At 40.4% G+C, this 27,688-nt stretch overlaps 2 protein-coding genes across 14 annotated transcripts in view; one reads left to right on the forward strand and one right to left on the reverse strand.

Annotated features, from left to right (window-relative positions):
- CILK1 (ciliogenesis associated kinase 1) overlaps positions 1 to 16,436 on the reverse strand; it is a 33,528-nt gene extending 17,092 nt beyond the window's left edge. For 2 of the 9 annotated variants that reach the window (XM_061622922.1, XM_061622930.1), the window contains exons 1-6: positions 11,939 to 12,295; positions 9,968 to 10,152; positions 5,192 to 5,465; positions 2,265 to 2,319; positions 1,807 to 1,928; positions 824 to 903 (exon numbers count right to left, since the gene is read on the reverse strand). In XM_061622922.1, the coding sequence (XP_061478906.1) occupies positions 824 to 903; positions 1,807 to 1,928; positions 2,265 to 2,319; positions 5,192 to 5,292 (358 nt within the window). In that variant the 5' untranslated portion in view covers positions 5,293 to 5,465; positions 9,968 to 10,152; positions 11,939 to 12,295. Of the gene's footprint in view, positions 1 to 823; positions 904 to 1,806; positions 1,929 to 2,264; positions 2,320 to 5,191; positions 5,466 to 5,791; positions 5,828 to 9,967; positions 10,153 to 11,750; positions 11,873 to 11,938; positions 12,297 to 12,507; positions 12,544 to 16,267 lie in introns of those variants that run through there. The other 7 variants (XM_061622924.1, XM_061622926.1, XM_061622923.1 and 4 more) reach the window with 7 other exon arrangements.
- FBXO9 (F-box protein 9) overlaps positions 16,343 to 27,688 on the forward strand; it is a 32,483-nt gene continuing 21,137 nt past the window's right edge. Inside the window, exons 1-4 of one of the 5 annotated variants that reach the window (XM_061622933.1) lie at positions 16,343 to 17,282; positions 19,672 to 19,749; positions 20,906 to 21,064; positions 22,344 to 22,401. In XM_061622933.1, the coding sequence (XP_061478917.1) occupies positions 17,280 to 17,282; positions 19,672 to 19,749; positions 20,906 to 21,064; positions 22,344 to 22,401 (298 nt within the window). In that variant the 5' untranslated portion in view covers positions 16,343 to 17,279. Of the gene's footprint in view, positions 17,283 to 17,418; positions 17,991 to 19,671; positions 19,750 to 20,905; positions 21,065 to 22,343; positions 22,402 to 27,688 lie in introns of those variants that run through there. The other 4 variants (XM_061622934.1, XM_061622931.1, XM_061622936.1 and 1 more) reach the window with 4 other exon arrangements.

Genomic DNA, 27,688 nt, shown 5'->3' on the forward strand with positions numbered 1-27,688 from the left:
TGTACCACTTTGGATAGCAGGACTGAGATCTTAAGTTTGAACAAAGCTCCTTGTACGTAGAAATATAGCATGTTGAGAGAATATCCTTCCCCTGGATATTTCATCTTTTTAAATACAGCAAGCGATATACACGGACGAGTATGTAACCACTGACCTGCAGTCTCAAGTGGCACAGTGAAAAAAGTTCTGAACCATAGGCTGTTAAGGAGCATTTGAATTGGTGCATAGTCTAGTTGCATAGCATCAATTAATTATGAACAGACATGTTATCAGGTCATCCACTTTGTCTTCACTTTATGAAATTGTTTCAGAAGCTGTGGTGCTTTGGAAGTACAAATACAAGCTTATTCAGGAAACAATAAGCCGTAACACTAGTTACATACTACCTGGCTCTATCTTGAGAGAATACATCGAGATATATTTAATTGCAAAATGTTCTCCTCTACTAGTGCTGTACATTTTTATTTATTTATTTGGAAGTGAAGACCTGAACAGCTAAAATATCTTCTCTCTCTGAAAAAATTAAGTACAAATGATAATAATTACTTCCTACAAAATGTGTGCTTGTGGCCATAATCTCTCTCTCTCTCTCTGCATGTGTGTGTAAATTTAAGTGTAAGTAAAATAAACGATAGCCTTTTTGGAACCCACTGGGGAGGAGTGTCCTTTCAGCCTCCTTCATATCACTCTTAAAGTCACTTTTACCTTCCTGAATCCAAACAAGAAGCCTTTCATACCTGCCCAAATATTTCTAAAATATCGGTTAACATCTTTTCCTACCGTGCCAATATAGTCACAGATACTCATCCAATGTGGGTCTTACCGTGTTTATGTATGAATGCAAGCCCTTGAAGAATCTGATACATAATATTCCTGACAGTGGATTCTGGAAACAATTTGTTCCTGTAAGATAGAAGTGGAGGAGGTGAGAATATACTCCCACATGGGCTTTCTTACCTGTACTTATATATTTATCACAGGTATATTTGAAGGCTAGAATGGATACAAACACAGCCATGCAAGCAAGAGTAAGCATGTTTTCATACATCTCCATTTATTCCATTTATTCAATTAAGTTAGTCCTCACAATCTATAAGATTTTCTATAAAATATTCTATTGTAGTGTTTGTTTGGTTCTTTAAATTTTTTACTAAGGCTGGGAGAGCATCCCGGGAGGGGGGGCACAGGATTGTGCTGTCAGAGAGGGAGATCTGCAGGCAGAGCAGGAGTCACACACATCTGCAGCTGTCCCTCCTCTGCCATTATTGCTCCAATTGTGGTGAAGTCAAAAAGAAGGCATTGCAGCGGCATGTCAGGAGCAGATCAGGAGAGGCTTTGGATCCATTAGATCTAAAGGCATGCTCCCAGTTTCAGGAGGAAAGTACACCAGACTTGGAACTGGCATATTTATTTTTTTCCCACTGAGATCAATGTGAGGGGATTATTTTTTTTAAAAAAATCCTAATAGTGATGGGGAACCAGAAATTTAAAAAAAGGAAAAATGACCCACCACCACCTCCAGCCCTCATCAGCCTGGCAGGGCTTCAGATCTGGCAGTTTGTCTGCCTTTGATTCTTCTTCCTCCTCCTCCCCCCAGCTCTTTTGAATTGCTCTGCTCAAATACTCCAGTTTTTATAAAAATCAAAAAATATTATGCTTAGAATGTACCTACTTTGATTAAGCTGAAACAAATTAAGGCTGCACAGTTGTAGTACTTGGTGGACAGTATTCCAAAGTATTGATTAGTCTTACGTTAAGACAACTGTACTGAACTGTGTTTGTGGGGGGGGGGGAGAAACAGCGTACCTTTCTTTCATTAACTGATAAAGGTTCTCCTTCATGTATTCGAATACAAAGTACAGATTATCATTTTCTCTGATAACTTCTTTCAATTTCACCACGTTGGCATGGTTGAGTTTCTTCAAGGACTGAAAACACCAGATAAGACAATTAAAGATACTGTTGTAATGTGGGTTTTAGATAAGCGACAATGAATCCTTGTTCCAGAAACACAAATTGAGATACTGTTAAATTTAAGTACCTGGCTGTAAAAATATATTCAGACTCTTAAGAGTTAGCTCCCTACCCTTGTAAGATGCATGCTGATAATGGGCACATTTGCACAATCTGTTCTTCAGCAGTGAGGCCCTCCAGGTCCCTGAAAGAAAGTGCAATGCCGCCCAAGACAGCATCTGCCCAGGGACCTTCCATCATATCTCTACCATATGCTCAAAGAATCAAATGCAAACTTTGGATTAAAGTACCTTAACCTCTCGAAGATTCATACATTCTTCCCAGGAGTAGAATTTCCTCTTCATCCTGTGAAGCATGAAATAAGGAAGTCAGTATCACTTACAATCTGATATAATTTGTGTTCTAGTTCCATGATGCAAAACTGGAGGAATAAATGTAAGCTTACAACACTCAGAGTTGTGCATTTTGTATGGCTGGGATCCAACAAACACATCAGCTCTGCATGTCATGTTGCTGTAAACCGCCCAGAGAGCTTTGGCTATGGGGCGGTATACAAATACAATAAATAAATAAATAAATAAATAAATGTCCAAGGGGGTCTTTGGGCTTGTGTTTCTCAAACAGCATCTTCCATTGTCACATGGAAACCTATTTGTGATGCCAAGAGGATTTTCAAAAGCAGACTGACATGCATCAAAGATGTGGTGGTGGTGGATGTAAAAAATCCTACTGGGCATGACCATGTAAAAAAGTCTAAATAGTAGCTCTCTGGAAGTCCACCCCACATGCCTGACCAGCACAAAAAATCTGAAACTATGCTTTTATTTTATTAATTTTAAAATAAAGAAATCTGAGTTTCTGCTCCTTGCTGCTGTAAAGAGAGGTTTAAAAGCAAGTGTGCAAATGTCTGGTAAAATCATTGAGGCAGAGGTCCTTGCTGCTCACCATGGCTTGCAGGGACAGAATTAGGCAAAATTAAGACATGCTATTTTTCTTTGCATATGATTTGGGTCACCTCCTTGCAATGTTTTTGTTAAGCACTCAGCCCTGACTAACTGTGAGAAGTTTACTGTTTTGGAATTGGTTTTGAAAACACAATTGATTAATATTATCATTTATTTTGGAGTTTTGAAAACAAGAGGATATCTTGTGCTCTTGGCAGTTTTGTCTTCAGTGTGAATGGTTTGATCTGATGAGCCTTTTTGTTCCATATTCTGAAGATCCAGAGAATGGAAAACACCTGTTTGTCTAAAGCCCTTATATTTTCTTCAATAATGCTTTACTTTTTAAAACATGTATACAAATACCATGTCCTTAACATTTCCTACTACCACATGCAAAGTATTAGCTAAGTTCATTTCATACGAGCACATTCTCCCTCTTCATAAATTTTGACTTTCAGCTAGAAATTAAACCAAAGACCCTTTATCACAGAGATGGGGAACATGCGGCCCTCCAGATGTGGTTGGACTCCAATTCTCATCAGCCCATGGCCAATGGTTAGGGAGGATGGTAGTCCAACAATATCTGGAGAGGCACAGGCTTCTGACTCCTGCTCTATCAAAATGAGACCTTGAAAGAACAGCAGTTTATTTAGATGAAATTTTGGTCAAGTACTCCCTGTGATGAATTCATTCGCACATACTCCCAAAGCCAGAAGTATAACTGGGACACTGCTCCTTCCCACTCCTCTCTAGCAGAGGAAAAAGTTCTGGAATATTTTCTCTTTCTCTCACTGAGGAAAAATAATCCAGAATATAAATCTCTCCCTCTCCCTCTCTCTCTCTCCCTCTCTGTGTGTGTGTGTCTGTGTGTGTGTGTGTGAGAAACATTACAACATTTTTGCAACAACTGGTAAAAGACTGTAAAACAAACCCAAATCTAGACTACATCTACTAAACACGTTCTAGCTATATGATGTCTTCCACTGACACATGTGCAGTTGATAATCTTCTACGCTAAAACCAAACAACAACAACAATAAAAAAACTGCTGGATTGTGGCTAACATTATAGCAGGAACACGCCTGCAGTTCCAGAAATCGCTGCCCATCAAAATATGTATAGAGCCAGAACATACAAAAAAGTATTTGTGAACCAACTAATGTGGATGTTCAGGAAATGAAGTAACATTTGGGCAAAAAGTATGAGGCAAAACAGTGAAACATGCTAAAGGCAAAGGCAAACTTTCTCACTTGTGGAGTGCATTAATTTGCAGCACGTTAATTGTGCAGTGTAAATTAATTTGATGCCCTCTCTCCCAATGAAAATGTATTGCCGTTGTTTTCCCCCACACACTATTCACCCATTACTGTGTCTCTGAAATACCACACACTGTACATAAACACTACATGCACAAACAGCGCATCCACACTGATAGGAGTCAAAATCCTATCACAAGCCATCTGGTCAATTGGGCTGATGAGATTGCAGTATGTTGGTTTATTTATTTATTTTATTATACTTGTATACCACCCCATAGCCAAAGCTCTCTGGGCGGTTTACAGTAACTAAAAACATTAAAACAACTACAATCTAAAACAGATCTTATAAAAACAATTTAAAACACAATTTAAAAACTTAAAACAGTATAAAACACATGCTAAAATGGTTGCTTGTAGCTAGGGCTTTCTGGATTTTGTGGTAAACAAACTTGCCCCCAATCAACCAAAATCTGTACTAACAAAGTTGAATTCCACAACCTATATGCAAACCAGGGCAATTTCTCATATTTTGCACAATTTATTAAACTTATCATTTCTCCTAGTTCTCATATTCTGGTTTCACTAGCCTGCACAAGAAGCTATTCAGGGCATGGCAACTCCACCCTGAAATCCCAGTAAATTCAGAGATTTCAGCAGACATTGCCTACTTATCTTGAAGCATATCTTCCTAGCCATAAAGGCCAGAAAGCCAAGATTCTCAAGACGCTGTACCCAATATCAAGTCCCACGGGTCTGCAGAAGTGTAACATACACATACCCTGGTTGTGGCCTATCACATGTGACAATATCCTTATCACATCAAACTGCTTCTGACTTCTCTTTGACAGCTGGGGCCTGGGAGCAAGAGCCCAGTGACAAAGCAAGCAAAATTGGGTCCCATAATCTTCAAAAATGTTGTCAACATGTTGCAGCCACCTAATATTGAAGTTGCACAAAGTCAGTGCAAAGAATTACTGCTTGAGCTTTCCAAGAACAAACACAGCAGCCCATTACCTCTTAATGGCGATCAGCTCTCCTGATTCGATACTCTTTCCCAGGAGAACAGAACCATATGTCCCATCTCCCAGCTGTTTGATAGTTGTATACCTATTCATGATGGGGATCCTCCACAATGCAAACTCATTTCAATCCTTAGTATGCCTTTTTCCACAGCTGAAGCATTTCACCTCAGAGTGAAGCCAGTTTTTTCGGTGGCAGCACAAACACAAAGTATCCAGGACAGTGTGAATCTTGTCAGGGCTCATATTTTCGAAGACTGGCTTTGAGTCTGCAAAAAATACAGAGAAATGCTAATCATTTTCCAAGCCATGACTGCCTAAAGGCTCATTTCTCTGCAGTGTGACTCATAATCACTATCTTTGTTCTTCTTGGTCTCCCTGAAGATAGAGGATCAAATGGTAGCTGACCCTTGTATGAGGGTGTGTGCGCTCTACTGGTAGATTGCCCACATGAACTATTTATTGCCATTTATATTAGCACCAGAAACTGATAAAATTAACAGGCACAAAAAATATGAAGGATGATTTCAAGAAAAAGTTGTTTAATGAGAAGAACATAGCCCTGTCAGTTCAGAATTCTGATAGAATCACGTACTTTAATTGACACACTTTCTTGTGGCACCAAAAGCATTTTTACATGGGTAGACTAGAAAGAAACAAGACAAAAATGGACAAAGTTACCCCAGCATAATGTGGACCAAATATTAATCTGATTCTAGGAGGCTTAATATACAAGGATTATCAACAAGACCAGCTGCTCCCTTTTCAGCTTCAGAATGGAAAAGGGGGAAAAAGGATTAATTACTCCACCATCTGTCAACCTTTTTCTCTGTGATGAGGCCAGCTCACTTATAGGAAGGTTGAATGTCATCTTATAATATTCAAATGATACACCCATCTTCGGTATTAAAAAAAGAACAGTATGGCAAAAGAAAGTAAATTCACGCGCCAGAGTGTTGGTTTTCCTATAGCCACAAGGAACCCCATGTCATCCTCCTTTATTAAGAGATTGTCAATGAGCCACTGACCCAGAGCAGTGGATTTTCTTCTCAAATGTGACGTAAGCTGTAATAAATTCTCAATAGATTTATTCAGTTGTCACAATGTGTATCTTTTAATGAAGACATACGTTCAGCAGAGGGCAAAGATCACAAGCAATTAAATACTTTAAATGCTTTTTAAAAATAGCAATGTTGCTCCCCACCCTACGTATTTAAAGAGAGGGCTGTTAAAAACCCCAAAACCACCATCTTCCTTTGGAAAGATGCGTATGTTATGAAACTGTGTATATAAAAGGGTTCTAAATAGAAGTATCATTCATTGCTATTTAATTCTTCTTTAGTTGGTGAAATTGTGGAGCGTGGCCCATTTGTTGTAAGCTTATTCTCTTGTGGATAATGGTGTGGTTTGCCAAATCTAGGGCCAGACTGGCTCTCTCTACGTAGTTAGAGCCATCAGAGGGAATTAAGCTGGGAAGGGGTTTAAAGTGACCACTGTGTTGCAAGTGATCTTCTGATTCAAACTACAGAGATCAAAAGTAATTCATATAATCTTCATGCTATTCCAGATGGGGATTCTCTCAGTCTGGCAATGCACACCTAGAGTTTTGCCACTCACAAGGATTCTCCAGTCACCAATAGAGGACAGTTCCATGTATATATCACTTTGCGCGCACATGGCTCTGGGAAGATAGTTATGCCCCAGGTGTTAATTTCTTATTTCTCTAAGAATTTTTGTCATTTTAATTTAATGGAAGCCGTTTCAGAAATGCGAAACAGAATATTGGTAAATGGTAGCTAATCACGTTAATGTTTAAAACATTCATTTTGAAAGTTGTAATGGAGACATTTTAATATTTGAATTCTGAAAATACCTTAAGAGCTTAACATGAAGACATGAAGAACTTGCTCCCTGGTCCTAGGTATGTTTATTTACTTGAAGCCTATTGGTTTTAATTAGGCTTCCAACTCTGTGTTCTCAAAAGTGGGGTGTAGAGCTACAAGGCACATTCTCAAGGCACATTTCTGACCAGCCAAACCATCTTGAAATTAACTGGTTTGTGAATCCCAAGAAGCTGAAAGTAAAAATGGCTATATAGCATATAACCATGACAAACCTGTATAGTTTACATCCCTGGCAATTACTATAGCTAAGTGACATGAAAGAGTAGAAAAAGAGGAAGGCCAAGCAAGAGAAGGATTGATTCCATAAAGGAAGCCACAGACCTGAACTTACAAGATCTGAACAGGGTGGTTCATGACATGCTATTGGAGGTCGCTGATCCATAGGGTTGCCATAAGTCGTAATCAGCTTGAAGGCATATAACAACAACAAAGAGACATGAAAAACTAAACAAAAAGACTAATCCTGGAATGGGAAACCTTTGACCCTCCTGATGTTGCTGAACGACATCTCCTATCAGCCCAAGCAAGAGTGGCCAATGGTCAGGGATGATGGGAGTTGTAGTTCAGCAACATTTAGAGTGCCAAGGGTTCCACACATCTGGCCTAATGGTTAATTTGCATTAGGGGAGAAATCAAAAGAAATACAGAAGCAGGATAGAATTTGTTTGTTTCTGAAATGATTCCTACTTGAATACTGGTCACTGTGAGGCGTCCTTCCCTGGCTCTCCCTGTCAGGTTCCTACCTGCTCGTGGTTACTGCCTGTCTCTAGGCACCACCAGGGACTCCACCAGTCCGGACCGCTCTCTCTTATGATTTCTCTCCCCGCTCTAGCACAGATCTCAACAGATCCCCCTGCTAGGCAACCACCAGTAACGTCCCAATACTAGTATTCCCAGAGACTCTGAATACTGGTATTGTTATTCTCTTCACCGCTGCCACCATTTGTTACAGTTCCCCTTCAGCCTTGGTCATTACCTTACCCTCCCTTCTGGTCTGTGAAACCCCAGCCAAGGATCAGGCCTTTGGTAAACCAAATTAAGTATTTATTAAAGATAACAAAGCTAACAAGATTAACAAGATTTCTTCTTAAGGCACATAAGCATATGGTTTTACTCAATACTAATCCGAACTCCACCTCCCTCCTTCTTCACACTCTCCTGGCAAACAACTCTCTCAAACCCCACCAAGCAATCCACTCTTTCTCTTCTCCCCCCAGATTCCACAATTCACCACCTCACATTCACCCAGATTTACCTGTCATCCTTTCATTTATACTGTCAGCCACTTTAAACATTCAGCCAATCATCAAGCATTCTATTGCCCATTCACTCCCCCTCCTCTTTCACTACTTACCATGTATACTCTAAACAACCAGCACTTACCATATATACACTAATATATAGGAACATCACAGTCACATCCACACCATACATTTAAAGCACATTTAACACACATGGCTTCCCAAAAAGAATCCTGGGAACTAGTTTACCCCGCACACATACACGCAGAGCCTTCAGGAGAAGCCTTATGCTTTCAATGTGTGTTTAAAGTGCTTTAAATGCATAGTGTGGATGTGACCTATGTATATAAATGAAATCTGAGTGACCACAACATAGAATACAGTAATCCCAATTACAAAAAAAAATCTAGACAAAGAACAAATCCAGATATAGTTAAAAAATAATTTCATTTCAGATTACTTTCACAGTGAAGACTGAAAGGTTGGCATGGCCACATTCTGAATATTCATGTACTGATAATAGTTGGGCTCAGACATGCAACTGCATTTACGTCTTTTAAAGGTGAGATGTTTTATAAAGAAAGGGAAGAAGGGAGACAGATGGATTTTATGATATAAATGGAACCTATACACCAAGCTGGATTTTTGCAAATATCATTCTGGTCTTACTTAACTGAAGAAGTGACAGTCATTAGTAACTAGTCCCAAGTACATCAGATAAAAGTGCAGCTACAGAGACAATCTTTCAGTTTTATTTTTGAATTCTAGACAGAATGAGAGAACAGGAAAACATTTTGGGGATACTCAGTTCTAGTCCCACTCAGAGTAGACCTATTGAAGTTAACATACATGACTAATTTTGGTACATTCATTTCAATGGGTCAACCCTGATTAGACTTAGTTGACTACAACCCTTAATTACTGCTGCATCTCTTTAAAGCAACCGTTCACAACCTCTGATCCATGAAGCTGAATGCAGCCCACCAGCCGTTTATTGTGGCCAGCTAAGTGTTTGAAGAACTCCCATGTTATTGCAGTCCCAGGGAAACTGCAAAAACAAGAGTTTTATGGAGACCCTGGGACCCTCTCCCATACATGGAAGGTGGGTTCTGCTTGGCTTTGTATGTCACAATGGGTGATATCCAACTAAGGGAGCAATACAAAGCAAAGATCCACTAGGAAGAGCCGAGTTTGGCATAGGCAGATCTCTGACTGAGCCTGGGTTATATCAGGGCTATGCCAGCTGAAGTCCCTCATCTCGGCTCAGCTGGAGGTATTCCAATGCAAGTCCTGCATCCTGGCTCAGCCAGTTCAGCCAAGGAGCCTTATTCCTGAATGGAGTTTGGAACATGAGTAAATTACACTGGCATAATTTACCCCAATGTAAATTACGCTGGCTTCTGATAAGTTTGGACTGCTCTGCTTGTCACATTCAGAGTTAATTCACTGAAATCACTGGACTTAAATAACGCAATTTCAATCAGTCTGCTCTATGGCTAATACTGGATATCAGCCAAGGTGTGCAGGACTGCTTTAAATATTTCCCCCAACATATACAGCAAAGCTGGAGAATAACTTCACACTCAGTTTTAGCTATATTCAATAGGCAACCTAAAGCATGCTTACTTTTGAAGAATCCAGGCTGGCATATGAGAGTCAAACAGAAACGTGCTGCTCTAGAAAAAGAAGAGCTGAATTTAGTTATCAGATCTCCGATAACATTACTTGAAATCAACAGCTCATTGATATGTTTCTGCAAGGCAAATCTTCAGAATTTGTATTTCCAATATATTCTCTTCACTCTATATATCCTACACAGGACAAAAACGGACAGCAGCTTTCATTAGAAAATGATCACGTGTATATCAGTTTGATTATCATCATTATTACTACTATTATTAATTCAATTAATTAGTTCTCTAATACAAATTAATCTCTCAACGGCTTACCAAAACATAGCAATCATCAATACACTAACAAAACAATAGCCTCAATTATCACAACAGCAGCAAAGCATCAGCAGTATATGGACCATGATAACAGGTCACAAATGCCTGGGAAAAGAGGAAGGTCTTAACCTGGTAACAAAAATATGTTAAAATCAGGGCCAGGGAGGCCACACTAGGGACAGCATTCCATAGCCAGGGGAGCCACAACAGAAAAGACTCTCTTGTGTCACCACCCTCCAGACCTTTTGGAGATCATGATTTAAATCAGCAAGAGAAAAAAGGCTATTTAAAACTTTTTAATTGGTATTTTCCTATATTACCTATGCAATGGTGCAAACCTGACCACTATGACATGTAAATTTATAACGGGTAGAGCAATCCAACTCATGGGAAGCCAGTGGGATGCCATGGAGCTTCCCACCAGCACCCATTTTTCGTTCGGGAGCCGTTCTCACAAATATCCCTACTGGTGAGTAAGCATTCCCCATTGACTTCCATTAGAATAATTTTCTTAGGTCAACCTTTTTCTCAAGGTAACTTTGGGCCGGATTGTGACCTGCAGGAGTGCTCTGAAAGGGACTTGGTTGTCACCCCCCCTTAACACCTCCTTTGACACACCTCTGAAATGCCCCTTTTTGGGCGTTAGCTGGCTTCTGCTGGCACCCCCTCTACCAGGCTAGGCTTCCCCAGCAGACCCCTGGCTCAGTTGGCAGGGTCCCAGCTCTGCTGCAGCGGAGGAGCTTCTGTCTAAGGAGCCTAGCAGAACCGGGACGCTGCCAGCTCAGCCAAAGGTCCACCATATCCAACTTCCCTCAGCCCAGCGTAAATACAAGTTGGACTGCACCCTAAATTTAATGCAATTCACATACTATAAATGAGAAGATTGCTTTTTTTAAAGACAACTTGTTTTTACTAGTTTTAGAACATGTTACAGAATACACTGCTCAATTTGTAACTATGCTGGTTACCTGTATTATTCAGATTATTCTTTAAGAGAAAATTAGTATTTACAATTTTTTTAAAAAACTCAATTTTATTATTGATTTTTAATCTGCTCTGTAAGAGAAAATTGGTATTTCTATTATAAAAACAGTATTTTTTTTAAAAAAGAGCATCGATTTTTATCTTCCCTAATCACAAAATAAGCATTTGGATTAAAATACTACCAACAAATCACACTGAAAGCCTGCAATGTTCAAAACAAAACAAAACAAAACAAAAACGATCAGTGCCTTTTCAGCTTCAATAGATTATAGGCCTAATAATACTCTCACATGTAATGAAGTTTTAGGCCTCTTCTTAAGGCATCAGTCTAAATAGTAGTCCAAAGAAAAAAACCGATTTAAAAGATTCAAAACGTAAGTAACAAATGAAATTTCTACTCTTTTACTTCTTATACATGTAGGCATGACTGAAAATCTCAGGATTCTAGACATTAAACAAAACCTTGAGGGATTAACCTGATTTTCTGAAGCCCCCAAATCTGTCATGTCTGTAGGGCGACATACGCAATTTGCATCACTGCTCCAAAGAAAGCCTGCTAGCTGTCCATGCAGTCTTTCAGGCAAAGCAAGCCCCGCAACTGTGGAAAATGAAATTTAAGATTAAAAACTACACTGGAAATTGAAGTTGTATAGTCATTACAAACCCTGTTAGTAGTAGATTCTTCCATCAGAAGGAAACTAGAAGACAGACAGCCTCATCACACTTAGATAGGCAAGAAGGAGATTCCGGCCCACCAAGAGAAAACATTCACACACAAAAGGAAAATGCAGCCACTTCTCAGGGACAACCGAGAGCTTTCCCTGGTGAAAGCAACTCAGCAGCTCCTCCCTATGGCCTTCAGTTAGGCAAGCTTGAATACGGACAACTTTCATCCTATTTTCTGGGGAAGCAGTGAGTTCAATACATGCAAGTCTAATTTGAGGCAAGGCTCAGCCCCTGAATTTGTTTTCAAACAGAGATAAGCCAAAAACGTGCAGCAGCGCCAGCGACCCAGAGAAGGCCTCTGAAAATGCACCAACACAATAACAAACATAGCGAGGGTTAAGGGAGCAGCTGCAGAATCAGCCAGCATTATTCAGGCAGGCTTGAGCCTTGACACCAATCACTGTAGAAATTAAGCACAGCATAAGCAGTGTTTATTTATATACCGCTATTTACATTACTAGTGCCATCAATATTTTTTACACAGGCTGCAATCCAATACACACTTACCTGGGAGTAAGTCCCGTTGAACCCAATGGAACTTACTTCTGAGTAGACATGTATTGGATTGTAGCCTACGTTTATAGGGTAACAAAAGATTACAGGATTGCCCCATGGAACAAACTAAAATTCAACACAGGTGAGGCAATAAAAATGAGGAAGATGGAGAGCAGGATGGATATGTATTCCAGGTGTGGGAAACCTGCGACCCTCCCAATGCTGCTGAATTACAACTCCCATCACCCCTGAGCATTGGCTATGCTAGCTGGGGCTGATGGGAGTTGGAGTTCAACAGCATCCAAAGGGCCAATGATTCCCCACACCTGATGTATTTAGTTCAGTTGCATGCTGTTAGGCCTAGTGTCAGCTGAGGCAGAGGACTGGACAGTGTAATCCTATGCAAGTGTATAAGTCCCGCTATGTCCAACAAGACACAATAATACATATACTGTATATATGTATATACTGTATTAAGGACTGTAGCCTAAGAGACTGTATTAAATGTACTGAGACTGCATCCACTGAACCCTTCTTTGCTTGCCTCTACAGGAATGGTACAACACCACGGGCTAGAAGCTATTTAAAGACCTATTCCGCAGCAATGCAGGCTCAGAAGAAATCTTTCTTCTCCGCCACCATTGCATCTGCTAACTCTCGTCCTGCGGAACTGTTCCGAGTGGTCAAGAGTCTTTTAAGTTCTGACCCACATGAATATGATGCTGACCACTCAACAGCCCGCTGTCACGAATTTGCTCGATATTTTGCAGATAAAGTCGCTCAGATTCGCTCTGACTTAGACGCCAAAATTAATACAGTCTCTGTGGATGTAACTTCGGTCTCTACTTGTATAATTAGAATGGATTCCTTTCAACTTGTTCAACCTGAGGATGTGGACAAAATCCTTGGAGAGGCGCGTCCTACCACCTGTATGTTAGATCCTTGCCCATCCTGGCTTATAAAAAATGCCAGAAAGGGACTGGTCGAGTGGGTCAAGGAAGTGATCAACGCCTCTCTACAACAGGGCAGATTACCACCCTGTCTAAAGGAAGCTGTAATAAGACCTTTGCTGAAAAAATCCTCCCTTGACCCCTCATTATTAGGTAACTATCATCCAGTCTCCAATATTCCTTTTTTGGGCAAGATAATAGAACGAGTGGTAACCACCCAGCTCCAGAGATTTTTGGATGAGACGGATTATCTAGATCCATTTCAATCTGGTTTCAGGCCCGGCTATGGGACTGAGACGGCTTTGGTCGCCTTGGTGGATGACCTACGCAGGGAACTGGACAGGGGGAGTGTGTCCCTGTTGGTTCTACTGGACCTCTCAGCCGCTTTCGATACCATCGACCATGGTATCCTCCTGGGTCGCCTCGCTGGGATGGGACTTAGAGGCATGGTGCTACGGTGGCTCCGATCCTTCCTAGAGGGGCGAACCCAGAAGGTGGTTATGGGGGATACCTGCTCAACCCCTTGGCCATTGACCTATGGGGTCCCCCAGGGTTCAGTCCTGTCCCCCATACTATTTAATATCTACATGAAACCGCTGGGAGAGGTTATCCGGAGTTTTGGGGTTCGGTGTCACCAATATATGGATGACACCCAACTCTATTCCTCCTTTCCACCTAATGAAACCAAGGAAGCCGTCCAGGTCCTAAACCGCTGCCTGGTATCAGTGATGGACTGGATGGGGACGAACAAGCTGAAACTAAATCCTGACAAGACAGAGGTGCTCCTTGTCAGTCGGAGGGCGGATCAGGGAATAGGGATTCAACTTGTGCTGGACGGGGTTACACTCCCCCTGAAATCTCAAGTTCGCAGTTTGGGAGTACTCCTGGACTCGACTTTGAGCTTGGAGGCGCAGGTCTCTGCTGTGGCCGGGAGTGCCTTCGCTCAATTAAGATTAGTGCGCCAGCTGCGCCCGTTCCTTGACCTGTCAGACTTGACTACGGTAACACATGCCTTAGTTACATCCTGATTAGACTACTGTAACGTGCTCTACGTAGGGCTGCCCTTGAAGACTGCTCGGAAACTTAAATTGGTACAAAGAGCGGCAGCCAGAATGTTAACTAGAGCTGGGTTCAAAGAACATACTACTCCTTTGCTATACCAGCTCCACTGGCTACCAATCTGTTTCCGGGCACAATTCAAAGTGCTGGTTTTGACCTATAAAGCCTTATACGGCTTAGGTCCAGGCTATCTGTTAGACTGTGTCTCCCTCTATGAACCTGTCCGGATTTTAAGATCATCCGGTGAGGCCCTCCTTACTATTCCATCTTTCTCACAAGTTCTTCTTGCTGAGACACAGAATAGGGCCTTTTCGATGGCTGCCCCTAGATTGTGGAATTCCCTCCATAGCGAGGTTCGGTTGGCTTCCTCGCTATCGTCCTTTCGTGCCCAGGTGAAGACTGTTTTATTTAGGCGGGCTTTTAACTGAAAATGTTATAGTTTTAATCTATTTTGATTTAATCTATTTTTAATTGTTTTCAACATGCATATTGGTTGTTCTGATTGTTTATTGTTTTAATTATGAGCCGCCCTGAGTTCCTCGGAAGAAGGGCGGGGTATAAGTATTTAAAATAAATAAATAAATAGGACAATGGAAAGATAAAGATTAGTTCGCTGGTCTCTGCCAATGTAGTCCAAAAGCTAGAAATATACATTTAGTTTTCTCTGTCTCCTACATAGTCACCAAGTCATCAGTGCGGCAACAAGCCCATTCCACCACTCTAGTTTCACCTCTGTGGAATGAGGTTTGCAGGCACTTATAAGCCAAACATGCCTTCCTTTTCCCACTTAACAGGGAAGAAAATACTAGCAAGCCCTGTGGGATTTACTTTTGAGAAACCATACTTAGGTTCATGCTACACATAACATATGGCATGTTTAAGAAAGACATAACCGGGTGCTTGAAACCACACAGAACTCTTGGAGTTTGGTTTATATCTAGACACACCCCTACGTGTCCAACCAGCCAACAGAGAGACAGCCAATGCGAAATACAAGCCCCATCTTACATCGCCAGTGAGACACCTCTTAAGACTTTATCCCAGCTGATCACAACCCAGGCTGCTACTGCACTTTATCCTGTTATTCTGACGATTTCGTATCTGGTAATTTGTGCATTGTATTTTACCTTTCACAAGACATACAAGCTAGTTCTGGGATTCTAGCTAATTTTTGTGATAAATAATACCAAAAATAATCCATTTGCAAGGCTGGAAACCCGGAAAATTGTGGGAGTTTTGTGTTAGCTGCAGCTGCTCACGTGACAGGCATCTCAGCATGTAGTGCATTCCCACCCTTTAGTCATGCAGGGTTTTTTTTCTTGATGAAAATTGGACTGGTATTCCAGCCTAGGCTCAGATAGCAACAGCATTTCCCATACACGCTCCAATGTCGATACAACTAACATAATTTAAAAAGTCAGATCCTAAAGGGAAAGGGCTTGAATGGCAACGGGACGAGATCTTAGAACTCCTACACAGTGGGGAACAGTGTGCCTGTGTATAATGGGTAAGGGAGAAAAACAGGACATTCATTGCAGCTATGAAAAAGACAGTTGCACGAAATGCCAGTATATCAGCTGAAAAAGCTGGTGCTGCAGTGTGAACAGTAGCATAGTGGCAAATTCTGAAGTGCAGGGTCCCTTTGATAGTCACAGCCATGCCATCTCATAACCACACCCCCTCCTAAGATTATACAGCCTTCTATGAACATGAAAGGGGAGTGTGCTAGGTACTGAAAATTGCCTTCTCAGCTGCTGACTCACCTCCTTTCACTCTGATTGGCTCTAGTCAGCAAGAAAAGACAAGGAAACACGCTAGGAGATTCTTCCCGGTGACCAACATGCTCCCTTTCAGGAACGCTGCTCTCAAAAAGGGGTCTAAGACACCACCACCCCAGACCTTGGATGACTACGTTCCTGAGTGTGATAGGGAATTCTAGAAATCGGGACAGAAGCTCTACCATTTCAATCCTTTAAACTAACGCAATCAGTCCCATGTGTAAAAGCAGCTGCAGCTGAATCAATCCTTAGAGCACCGTTGCAGCTCCCAGCATTCACTGCGCCGCCTACATTTCCCAGCAAGTAGCACTGATGCACAAGAGTAACAGAAGACTAAACCGCGCTAGCGTATTGCCTTCTGGGGCGTGGCAGGATTTTCTAGACTTTTGTGGTCTCTGCCATTTGGCACTTTTCCCGAGATTGTGGTTTGGTTGGTCTCTTGTGAATGTTGTGTGTGTGAGAATAAGGTTTTATTTTGTCGTCAGTAGGTGGCGGTAATAGGGCCTATTTGGCCTTGCTTCGCCATAAAACTCCATTGGAAGATTTCCTAGACTCTCCTCCCTAGCTGAACAAGTGGGAGTGCTTCCTTCCGGGTTGTTTCTACGCGCGTGCGCGGCGACCCGTCTGGCGTCGTACCTCGCCTGCTCCGCTGTTCAGTTAGCGACATTCGCTCGCGCGCCCGCCCGTCCGTCCGTGATCTTCTCTCTTGCTCGCTCTTTGAGAAAATGGCTGCCCTACGCCGCGCTCGCAGTGACTCCCGCTGCGTGGTTCGCTTCTCTGACCGAGAACTCTACTAAATTCTCTTCCCTGCTTGTTACCGCTCGTGAGGGAGGGGAATAAAAACAAAATACGGATCGCGGCCGTCGGTTGCCAGTAAGGGAGCGGAAGGCGTGAACCCGCGGAAGAGGCCGCCCTTGCCTGAAGCAGCAACAGCGCCGCAGCTTGACGAGAACGACCGTTGGACAGACCGCCTGGGCATAACAGCCCCGGCCTCAGCATGGTAAGCGGTGGAGGGTGGGTGACGGAGGCATCGGAGGGAGGGGGATTCCCGTGCGCAAGCGCTAAAGTACAGGTGGCCTTCGGCTAAAGGCTGCTCGGAAGGTCCTCCCACCAACAGGTGGCGGAGGGGGCGGGGCATATTTCAGCAGAACGTTTCTTGCATTCATGTGGTTTGAAAGATTCTTCGTTCTCCCCTGCCTTTCATCAGTTTGAAGTTTCAGGCAGATTTCGAAAATAAAAACTGAGAAATGCAACGCCGTTTAAAATGCAATACAAGATATAAGCCGTAAAAGCAAAACGGTGCAGCAGTATTAGGCAAACTTTTTAAAAAAAGAAACTGCTGTGAGGGCTTAGCGAGGCAATAAGAGGGCTCTGGAGAAGACTTCTTTAATTCCTGCCCCCCATCATCAGCACCACCTCCCTCTTCCGCAGGCTTAGAGCTATTGATACCATTCATGCAACGAGGCCTACAAATGCCAAGGAAGAGAGAGTGCATCAGAAACTAGTGGAAATTTCAGTATGATATTTTTTAGAATATTTTATTAATTGTTCTATCTTAATATTTAAACCACTACCAGAACTTCGTTGAAAACACTAAATGGCATTTTGCTCTTGAACTGGACATGCCTCTACTGATTCTGTATTGATCATTCTGAACATATGTGTTATGCATTTATATCCAAATCATGGGAACAAGCCAGTTCTAGAGGTGGGTGTAGTCTCACACCACTGCACAGTGATTTTATCAATAGTTTGCATATGAATATGACTTTTGAATTGGTTGTGATTAAGATTTTTTATGTGTTAAAAAACTTTGGAGTGAAGGAAAAGTCAATATAAATATTCCTGTTTAAAAATTAGTAGGAAAAAGCTAATGGAGAGCAGCCTAAAATGTCTCTTCTTGCCCCGCCTTTGTTCTCAGTTTCCTTAAAGATCTGTGAGTGAGGAAGTAGTAAGAAATTGGTTTTTCCAGAGGGACTTAGTGGGAGACTTGTTTTTCTACTTCTCCACCCTGAGCTCTTCGTGGCAGCCACTACACTAGTGCCATACACATTGTCTGTTTTTAGACAGGTGAAAAAAATATTTATTTAAGCCTTTGAACCTAATGGTTTTGGTACTGGCGGGGGTTGAGGCTTAGTGTTGCTGGTTTTATAATGGGTCCATGATTTTATTTTGTTTATTTGTATACCAGTGTGGTGTAGTGGTTAGAGTGTTGGACTACGACCTGGGAGACCAGGGTTTGAATCCTCACACAGCCATGAAGCCTACTGGGTGACTTTGGGCCAGTCACTGCCTCTCAGCCTCAGATGAAGGCAATGGTAAACCCCCTCTGAATATTGCTTACCATGAAAACCCTATTCATAGGGTTGCCATAAGTTGGAATCGACTTGAAGGCAGTTCATCCATCCATCATTGTATGCTGTGCTGAAAGCACCCTGTACTCTCATTTGGAGAAAGAGTAGTTGTATAAAAACTCTGTAATAAATAATATTGGAAGCATGGGCTGATAAGCTTTTGTTTTTGCATACAAGTTTGTTCTTCAGGTTATTAAGATTCTGGTATTCATCACTGCTTATGCAGGTCCTCTCCCCCCCCGCCCCCTGAAGAAATTAGATGAATACTAAATTCTTTTCTTGGAATGCCTTGTTTTTGAATTTATGCTAAGAGTTCCTTGATCAAAGCTTGGCTACACATGTGTTAATTTTAATGATAAATAGTAGTCTGGATGTCTACACTTTATCTTTTCTTCTAAAAAAGAGCTTATCTCAGGAAACACATTTCTAGTTTTTAGACATTTTTGGGTGTCTCCTGCAAGGTTTTGTAAATAAACTTGAGGAGCAAACATGTTTAATTTCTCCTGTTTAATGTTTTTCTTTCTGCTGATAAAATGCGTAGAGATCTCAACCAGCAAGTATGTATCTGCCCTGGGTTCCTACTGGGAAGAAGGGTGGGATATTAGATAGATAGATAGATAGATAGATAGATAGATAGATAGATAGATAGATAGATAGATAGATAGATAGATAGATAGATAGATAGATAGATGGTGCAGGGAGTACACACTTCTTTATAGAAATTATGTCTACATCTTCCTACATCGAGATAATGGAGAGAAATTAACATATGAAATAATCCTGAAACTTTTACTGAAGCTCAGTGTGATGTTTCTGAATGTTCTTCTTGCCAGGCCATCAGTAAACCGATAAGGCTAAGTTCTACTCAGTCTTATCAAGAAATGGATTATAAGGCCACATCCAACTAAATTCTACTCAGAATAGACCCATTGAAATTAATGGACCTAAGTTAGTCATGCTGATTAATTGCAATAGGTTTACTTTTGTGTATGAGTAAGTGTGAATGCTAACGTTATGTGATTTATTCTCTATCAGGCAGAGGGTGAAGAAGATTGTCACTCTGATATGATAAGAGCAGATGACAATGAAAGGTCTGGGGAAGCAAATCTTCAGGTATGTCTCCTATCTTAGGGCATGGAGTCACCTGCACAATTTTGCTATTTGGTCCATGTATTTTTTTTCTAGGATTGGTACACTTGTCCCAATTAACATTTTAGAGCCAATGTAAAGGAATAGCTAAACTGTTTGAAACCATACCTCATTTGTCTCTTGGGATTGAAAAGTTTTAAGGATTTTCTTGAGCTGAAATATTCATACAGATAGAATTTTAGTATTTTATAGAAAATACTACAGATCAACTGAGGCAGTAGAATAAGTTCTATCTGTGAACAGGAAGACATCACAGTCTGAGGAAGCACATTTATTCCTACAAAATGCTGTAACTCCTTGTTTCTTTCTAACTTACGAGCTTTAAAATACTGACATAATGTATATTGGTCACTCTTTGAAGAATGAGCTGTAGTACGCTCTTTCTTCAAATAGACCTTTCCTCTTTAGGGTGTTACCTTTTTGTGTAGGCTGAGGCATCTTAGCATCTTATATATATATATCTGCAGGATTTTGCAACAATTAGTTTTCTTGCAGTAAATATTAAATGCATACCTTCTAATTTAGCAAATACAATGATTGAGAAGTTTACTCTGCATTTTTCAGCAAGTTAAATGATCCAACGCAATTACTTTGACTAGATGGAAATAACCCCACAGCTGTCCTTCACCATATTATTCAGAAGGATACTTTGAAAAGTAGTTGAAATTCTTTGGTGATTGGGATCTTACAATCTTGCCCAGAAAGCACTTGCAAGTATCCTTGGATGACTTGACTTTATTAAAACGTTTGTTTGGAAAATACTGCATTCTTGGAACCGTTAGTGTTCCAAGTTAATTTTTATGATGTTTCAGTTTTACTGGGTTTGACAAGATGTACCAGGATCTCTTTTTTCTAAGCTTGCAAATTTGGCAACATGATTTCTCAGATACTGAGGCTAGAATTAATAGCTATGAATACACTAACATTCAGAAGCAAATATCACGTACTGACTGGAATAAATATAATCTAGGATTTAAAAGGAGAGTAAAATATCAAGAATCATTTGCTTGATAACAAAGAAGAAATTATGTAAATATCCTGCACGTGATGTGCACATCGCTTCATCTCTTGTATGTGGACACTTCTGCCCAAATATTGGACTTAGTTTCTGGATTTCTAGGCAGAGCTCCAGATGTTCAGAGCACAGTGGATGTTTGAACTTACCCCAGGGGTGAGCTCTACGGGTTTGGAAGCTCGATCCTGCAGAACGTCGGGAAGAGGGCCTTCAGTAAAGGCTATAGATACCAAAGGAAAGCTGGAACTAGCAAAAGAGGAAAAGGTAAAGAACTTGATCTTCTTATCTTCAGTGAGTTAATGGAATGCACTCTATGGGCTAAGCATTTAAGAAGCATGGGTTAATTTTTCTACTTCTGTTCTTTCCACTGTGCCGTCTTGTATTTCCCTCTCATTCTCTTTTATCTCCTGAATTAACAAAATAAGGAGTTATTGCCCTTGAAGATGGGAAATACAGAAAGATACTTAAAACTTTGGAATATGTTGGTCTGATTTCCTAAAATGCTTGTCTGGATCCAAGTTCTTTGAAGAAAAGGGACCAAACATGTTTAGGATAGATAAATTAATTTAGTAAGATGATGAGGACCAGGTATGTTTATAGCAGATAAATTAGTAAGATGAAAATTACAAGAATCCTATTAATTTAACTTGGATGTGCAAACAGCTAGAATTCATAATGAAAGGAAGTAGTATGTCAAAACTGAAAATGCTGAAGAACTTATTCACTTCAATCACTTTTTTCCTAGTAAAGCAGAAAATCTTTCTTCTGAGGAAAAGGGGAATGGCAATTATCTCCCTTTGCCATTTCTTCCTTACTTACCGTGGCTTTTTCATTCAGTGCTCTAGGAAATTTTGCAGCAAATATCATCTATCAAAAATAAACAAGACGTTGGGAAAACTTGCTATTTCACTGATTTGTGTTCGGGTCTTAATTGCAAGATTTGGCAGAAATATAACAACTGTAATGTGCTCTTTTTCTGGCAGCTGCCCTAGACTTCACTTTTGAAGATCATCCCCCAGGTGCTTGCTTTCTTGCATAATATGTCACATTTTTAGCTCTAGGTGCAGAATAATCTACAAGGAGTTACTGCTTTTCAGCAGATGCTAGTCACCATGACAGTAGCAAATCATACTTTTGTCTTACTCTTAGAAAAGCTGCTGCAAAGTTCCACAATGGCACATGCACTTGTGGTCATTATATTGAGATGTTTTCAGATAAGAAATTCAAATGAATGGGATTACTGCCAGTTTCAAGCCTGAAGGGACGATTTAGTTGTAAATGTGCAAAACAAATAGTAGGAGTAGAATGGTATTAAGATACGACAACAAAATTAAGATATCAGTTTCCATACTGAAAAGAACCTATAATTACAAACAAAATCCATTTATTTAAAATTTGTTGGGCAGGAAAAACTCACTTTGCTTTTCTCTGCCTCAGTTTTAAATTTAACGCTGCTAAAACTTGCTATATTTCATAATGGAGTTGTAATTTTACTTTGCTTGCTTATAAGGGACTCTTAAACAGTTGTCTAATTTTTGTACAGGCAAGAGAACTGTTCCTGAAAGCAGTAGAACAAGAACAAAATGGGGCTCTTTATGAAGGTAATCTAATATTTGCATTTTCATCTTTATACAGTAAATTCCTGAATCGTAGCTGTTGCTTATGAGATTGAAGTCATAGTGTGCTATGGTTGAAAACTACAATTTAAATGGTAATTGCTCGGAAGGAGAGAATTGTAAACATGGTTGAGAGTTAGGTAGTCTTGTTCTCTCAACCACTGGTTAAGAATATCATTGCAAAAGTGAAAGACTACAGTTCAGATGACTGGTGCTTTGAGTAGAATATTGGCTTTGACATGGGTGAATCATGTTAAAATCCGTGCTCAATCATTAATGTAATTAGGTAGTCTTGGGGAAATACGTGTCTCGGACTAACCTACCTCACAGGGTTGTTGTGAGGATTAATAAATGATTGTAAAGCCCTTTACTTTCTGCAAGCTATTGCAGGACAAAATGATAACTTACTGGCACTTTCACTTTGAAGTAAGTGTTGGAATATTTGAAACTTGTTGCCATATTTTTCTTCTAGAATGACACTTTCATGAACCAGGGAGTAGTTCCTGACAGTGAATAATTTGTTATAATGAGAAGTAGTTCCTTTACTTAGCAGGGATTCCAACTCCAAGAATATTTCAGCTGTGGAGGGCTAACATGCCACCATGATATAATAAAGAATTGAATTTGATTATATTTAGAAACCCATTATTTGTCAGTGTCAGATGAGTGTTGTTGACACTGGTGAAATTGTCTAGTTTCATAGCTAAGCAAGCTCTCCCATGTGTAAATTCATCCTTGAATGTCTTGTTTTGATATCCAGTTGGTACCTTTCAATATATACACTTTTGAGGAGCTCATTTTAGCTACTAAGCTAAAAAAAAATCACATGACTTAATATTTTCCAGCAGTATGACCTGTCACTTAATGACTTCACCGTTCAGAACTGGACTAGGTAATTGTTAAACATACTTTTACACAGTTAAGAAAATTATTCCATTTCATAAAGACAATTACCATTTGCTGACAATGCCTCAGAGCTAAAAACTGTGAACTAAAACCAGTGAACTTGGTTGTTGTCCAAGTGTGATTTTTGTCAGATAGTCCCTCTTTTTTATAACAAAAGATCCTTTCCATCCCCTGCAGAAAGTGAACCTTCATAGTAGGTCCACTGTTACATTTACCAACACGATCATTCAAGAAGCAGTCTTGACATATGGAATAGACAGTAGCAGGTGATCTTTTAGGATCGTGCTATCTTAATCTGAAGTAGAATGAGAAACAACAAATTCTATTTGTTGAAGTTAGGCCTTGTTGCTGTCTTTCTGAGGCTTCTGTATGGAAAAAAACACATACTGACATCTGTCCTAGTGTCAGTTCTAATAAACTCATACTATATTTTTAAAGAGCATTGAAATACTAGCTTTACTTTGAAATGCTGTTTGAATTACTGTAGAAAATTATGCTTTTTATATAAAAATGTTAGCACTCAAGAATGATGTCTAATGCTGCTAATATTAATATTCCTGTCAGAAATGAATTTTTAGGCTACATTCCTATGCCCGCTTCTGTGAAAGACCCATAGAAATAAGTCCCACTGTGTCCAAAATAAATACCCATAAGGTTGTGCTGTTTGTATACTCTTGTTATAATACAATAGAACCTTGTTGCCTTTGCACATCATGGTTGCTGTACTAAGATGTAACATTACTAGCACGGTATAATTTTAGCCATATTCAGCATTTTAAAAAGGGAATCAAGCAATTTGCCCTCATATTCTTTAATTTTATCCAGTTTTGATGATGTGCTAAATCTGTACTAGGCTGTTCCTCATTTGCCATAAGACTTCGAACTTCACCTGTCGCAGCTTCACCTATCTTGGTTTCTATACTGCTGGCTACTGGGTTAGTCCACCAAAATCTTTTTGGTTCTGTAATGTTAACGCTACTTGTCTTTTAAATAAAAAAAGCTTTCCAAAATTCTTGTGTAAATAACTTGGTATTTCTGCAAGATAGGACAGAATGGTGATTGGAGAAAGTTTATTTATGACTAGAAAATATTCTGGAACAATAGATATGCTTCCATAAGAAATAGATGGGAGATGAACCATTAGCCAGAAGCAGGGCTGTGGAGTCGGAGCCATGGAGTCGGAGTTGGAAGCAATTTTAGGTGGAGTCGGAGTCGGTAGAAATGTACTGACTTCAAAATAAAATTAATATTTTAATATATTAATACATTAATATACATTTGCCATTTATGAAGGAGTCGGACAGTAGAAAGATAGAGGAGTCGGAGTCAGAGTTGAAGGTTTGACATACCGACTCCACAGCCCTGGCCAGAAGCATATACATATCATAGACTGCCAATTTTCACAGCACAATCTCAACATAGGAGGATACTGGAAAGCCTTATATTGTGAAGGCACCATTTGGACCATAATCTCTAACAGCTACTCTCAGCATTAATCTCCAGTTGCTGCAACTGGGGCGATCTCCATGATACCCTTCTGTAAGACACTTCATGAGTAATGACTATGTGTTGATAATCTGTTGTACGTTATATCCTCTGTTTGGAGGGCTACCATGTTAAAGGTTTTGAAAAACTTCCATGTAGGGGCCATAGCATAACAATAGGCCTTTATAAGCCAATACGTTTATAGTGTTGGGCTGGGAGACTAGGATTTAAATCCTAACTCAGCCATGAAGTATAAAGCAAACCACATTACACACCTGGAAATGGTAGTGGGAGCATAATTGGGAGCCTACAGGCTTCCCAACCCCCATCCCTTCTTCCCAGACTTAAGCTATCAAAGGGGACAGTGGCAAGGAGGCCTCCTGGTAGCAGAAGCCTTGTCAGTCCTTCATTGTCCTCAGGAATTGCAGAAAATGATCATGGAGTATGGATTGAGCTGAGAAGCATTGTGAATGATGCTTTTACATGATTCCTGATAGCAGTGGAGAAATGTCCAGCTTTAACCTGCTTGCTTATTAATTAATTAAACAAACAAACAAACTTGTATACCGCCCCATAGCCGAAGCTGTCTGGGCGGTTTACAACAACTAAAAACAAATACAATTTAAAATACATCTTTTAAAAACAATTTAAAACACAATTAAAAAATTTAAAACATTTATATTTATATTTCCCTCTCTCTCCCCCCCCCCCAGCCTGGAGGGGGGGGCATTGAACCTCTCCTAAATTGTGCCTGAACGTTTAGGATGGGATTTGGGTAGATTCAGAATGGGCTTGAACGTCTCAAAATTGGATGAGTTCAGTTGTGAAGTGCCCCATTCTAAAAATACAACTATAATTATCATTTCAAAAAAATAAGTAAATGGAGTACCATAGCATTTAGTACTGACAAGCCTAAAAAAGCAACAAATCCTGTAAAACCTGCTCACAATAAATGAAACTAGACCTTAAGATGCTGCATTATTCAGTAAGAAACTAATGGAGCCACCATTCTAAGGCTGGGATATTAACCATGTTGATCAAGAAATAAATTCCCTTGAAATTTACTTCAGAACTTTAATAAATCATTGGATCAGGCTGTATTTGATTCATCTCCCCCCCCCCCCGCATAAGAAGTCCGTAAGTGAGAAGTAAGAGAGCATGTGCTTAGACTGGATTTTCCATAGATGTCACTGACTGACTGAAACATCTGGTATGCTCTCCTGTTACTGTCAGTAGATGAAATGTCTAGTAGGGCTAACGTTTGTCCCTCCAGATGTTGTTGGACTCCCAACTCCCATCAGTCCCAGCTATTATGACAAATGGTCTGGAACGATCGGAGTTGTGGTCCAGCAAAATATGGAGTGTCATATGTTCCCCACCCCTCCTCTAACAGGTAGCTTCTAAGTGCTCCTTTGAAAATAAGTAGCAAGGAACATAACTGCCAACTTGAATTTGGGAACTGAAGGATTCCCACAGGTTGCAAGTAACGTTTCATCATTTGGTACGAGCAAAAATGGGTCTCGGGGTGAAAGAGTGGAAAGTATAGAAAGAGGCATCTGGACCAAGCTGGTGGGTCTAAGGGAAGCCATGTAATCTTGAAAGGTATGGATGTCTGAGCTTGTGTAATGGTCTGTGCACATGCTTTTCCAGCTCAGACATCTATGCTGAACATGGCCTTATCACCCCTTTCTAAGTGTGTACTCCCTTCACACAATATTTGAAGGAGGCTGAAGTGACTAATATATCAGACTCTCAGTTGGATTGTTTCATTTAAGTCCCACTTGCTTATTCCATTACACAATGAAGAAGGAGGGAACAAGGGCAATCACGTGATTGTTTTTATTCATTTTCTATAGGCTACAGAAAAACAGTTTATATCAGAATTATATATGTGTTGATGTAAGCAAGTTGCTTTGGGCTCATTCAGCTTTTTTTGCCCACTAAAAATGTTCTTTCTCTGAACTCTGCTATGGAATGTCCTCTGTCTGATCACCATGCTCTCTCCCATCATTGCTTATAGTCCACCGGCTCCAGATTCTGCCTCATGCTTCTTTTGTAACCCCCAGGCCATTAATCCAGTGGTTTTCTCCATTGTACCTGCCCCTCCTGCTACTTTACCTCCTTCTGAGCCTCACCTTCAGTTTATTCTTGTCCTTGGCACTAGACACATTTGACCCAATCTTCCAGTGACCTGTTCACCCCCTCATCCCCAGTTCACTGTCATTTGAGATCTCCATTCATATTGTTTAGTTAAATGCTTCTGAAAGAGAACAAAAGGCTGGTTGTATTCACTATAAACTCATCTTCTGCTTGTATGCTATTTACTTAGACACTCTAATCCAGCCCAGCCTGTAGGAATCTTCAGTGCCTTTTGGATACCTTGGATACCTTAAGTTTGACCTCTTTCTGTTCTGCTCAAGATTTTTCCTTTTTCAGTGCACAGATGAAAACCTTTACTGGCCACCTTCTTAATCTTTATTGATCCCAGTGAAACTGTTGATCACTATCTTACTTTACTTCTTTTTTGCCCTGAGTCTCTTGTGTTTCTCTTTCTACCTGTCTAGTCAATCTGTGCAAACACTGAAAGTGGGGACGCTCTTCCTCTGCTTTCTCTCTCTAGTAGAGCCTCTCAGGACTCAGTTCTTGGCCTTCTTCTGCTATCTCTGTGCGCACACACACAGTAGGGAACTGGATCTGGCCAGTAGACTACCTGCCTGTCAATCATCTGATGCCATATAATTTCAGTAATTCACCTTCAGAGGAGGAATTGAGAGTGCATTCTAAGTGGGCTCCCAATTCTTTCTTTGCAGCCCTGGATTTTGAATTCAAGTATCTCTTATATTCTGCTTGGATGCTACACATCGGCCATGGACACATTACA

Source organism: Rhineura floridana, chromosome 4 (assembly GCF_030035675.1).
Source record: "Rhineura floridana isolate rRhiFlo1 chromosome 4, rRhiFlo1.hap2, whole genome shotgun sequence".
Classification (NCBI taxonomy): Eukaryota; Metazoa; Chordata; class Lepidosauria; order Squamata; family Rhineuridae; genus Rhineura; species Rhineura floridana.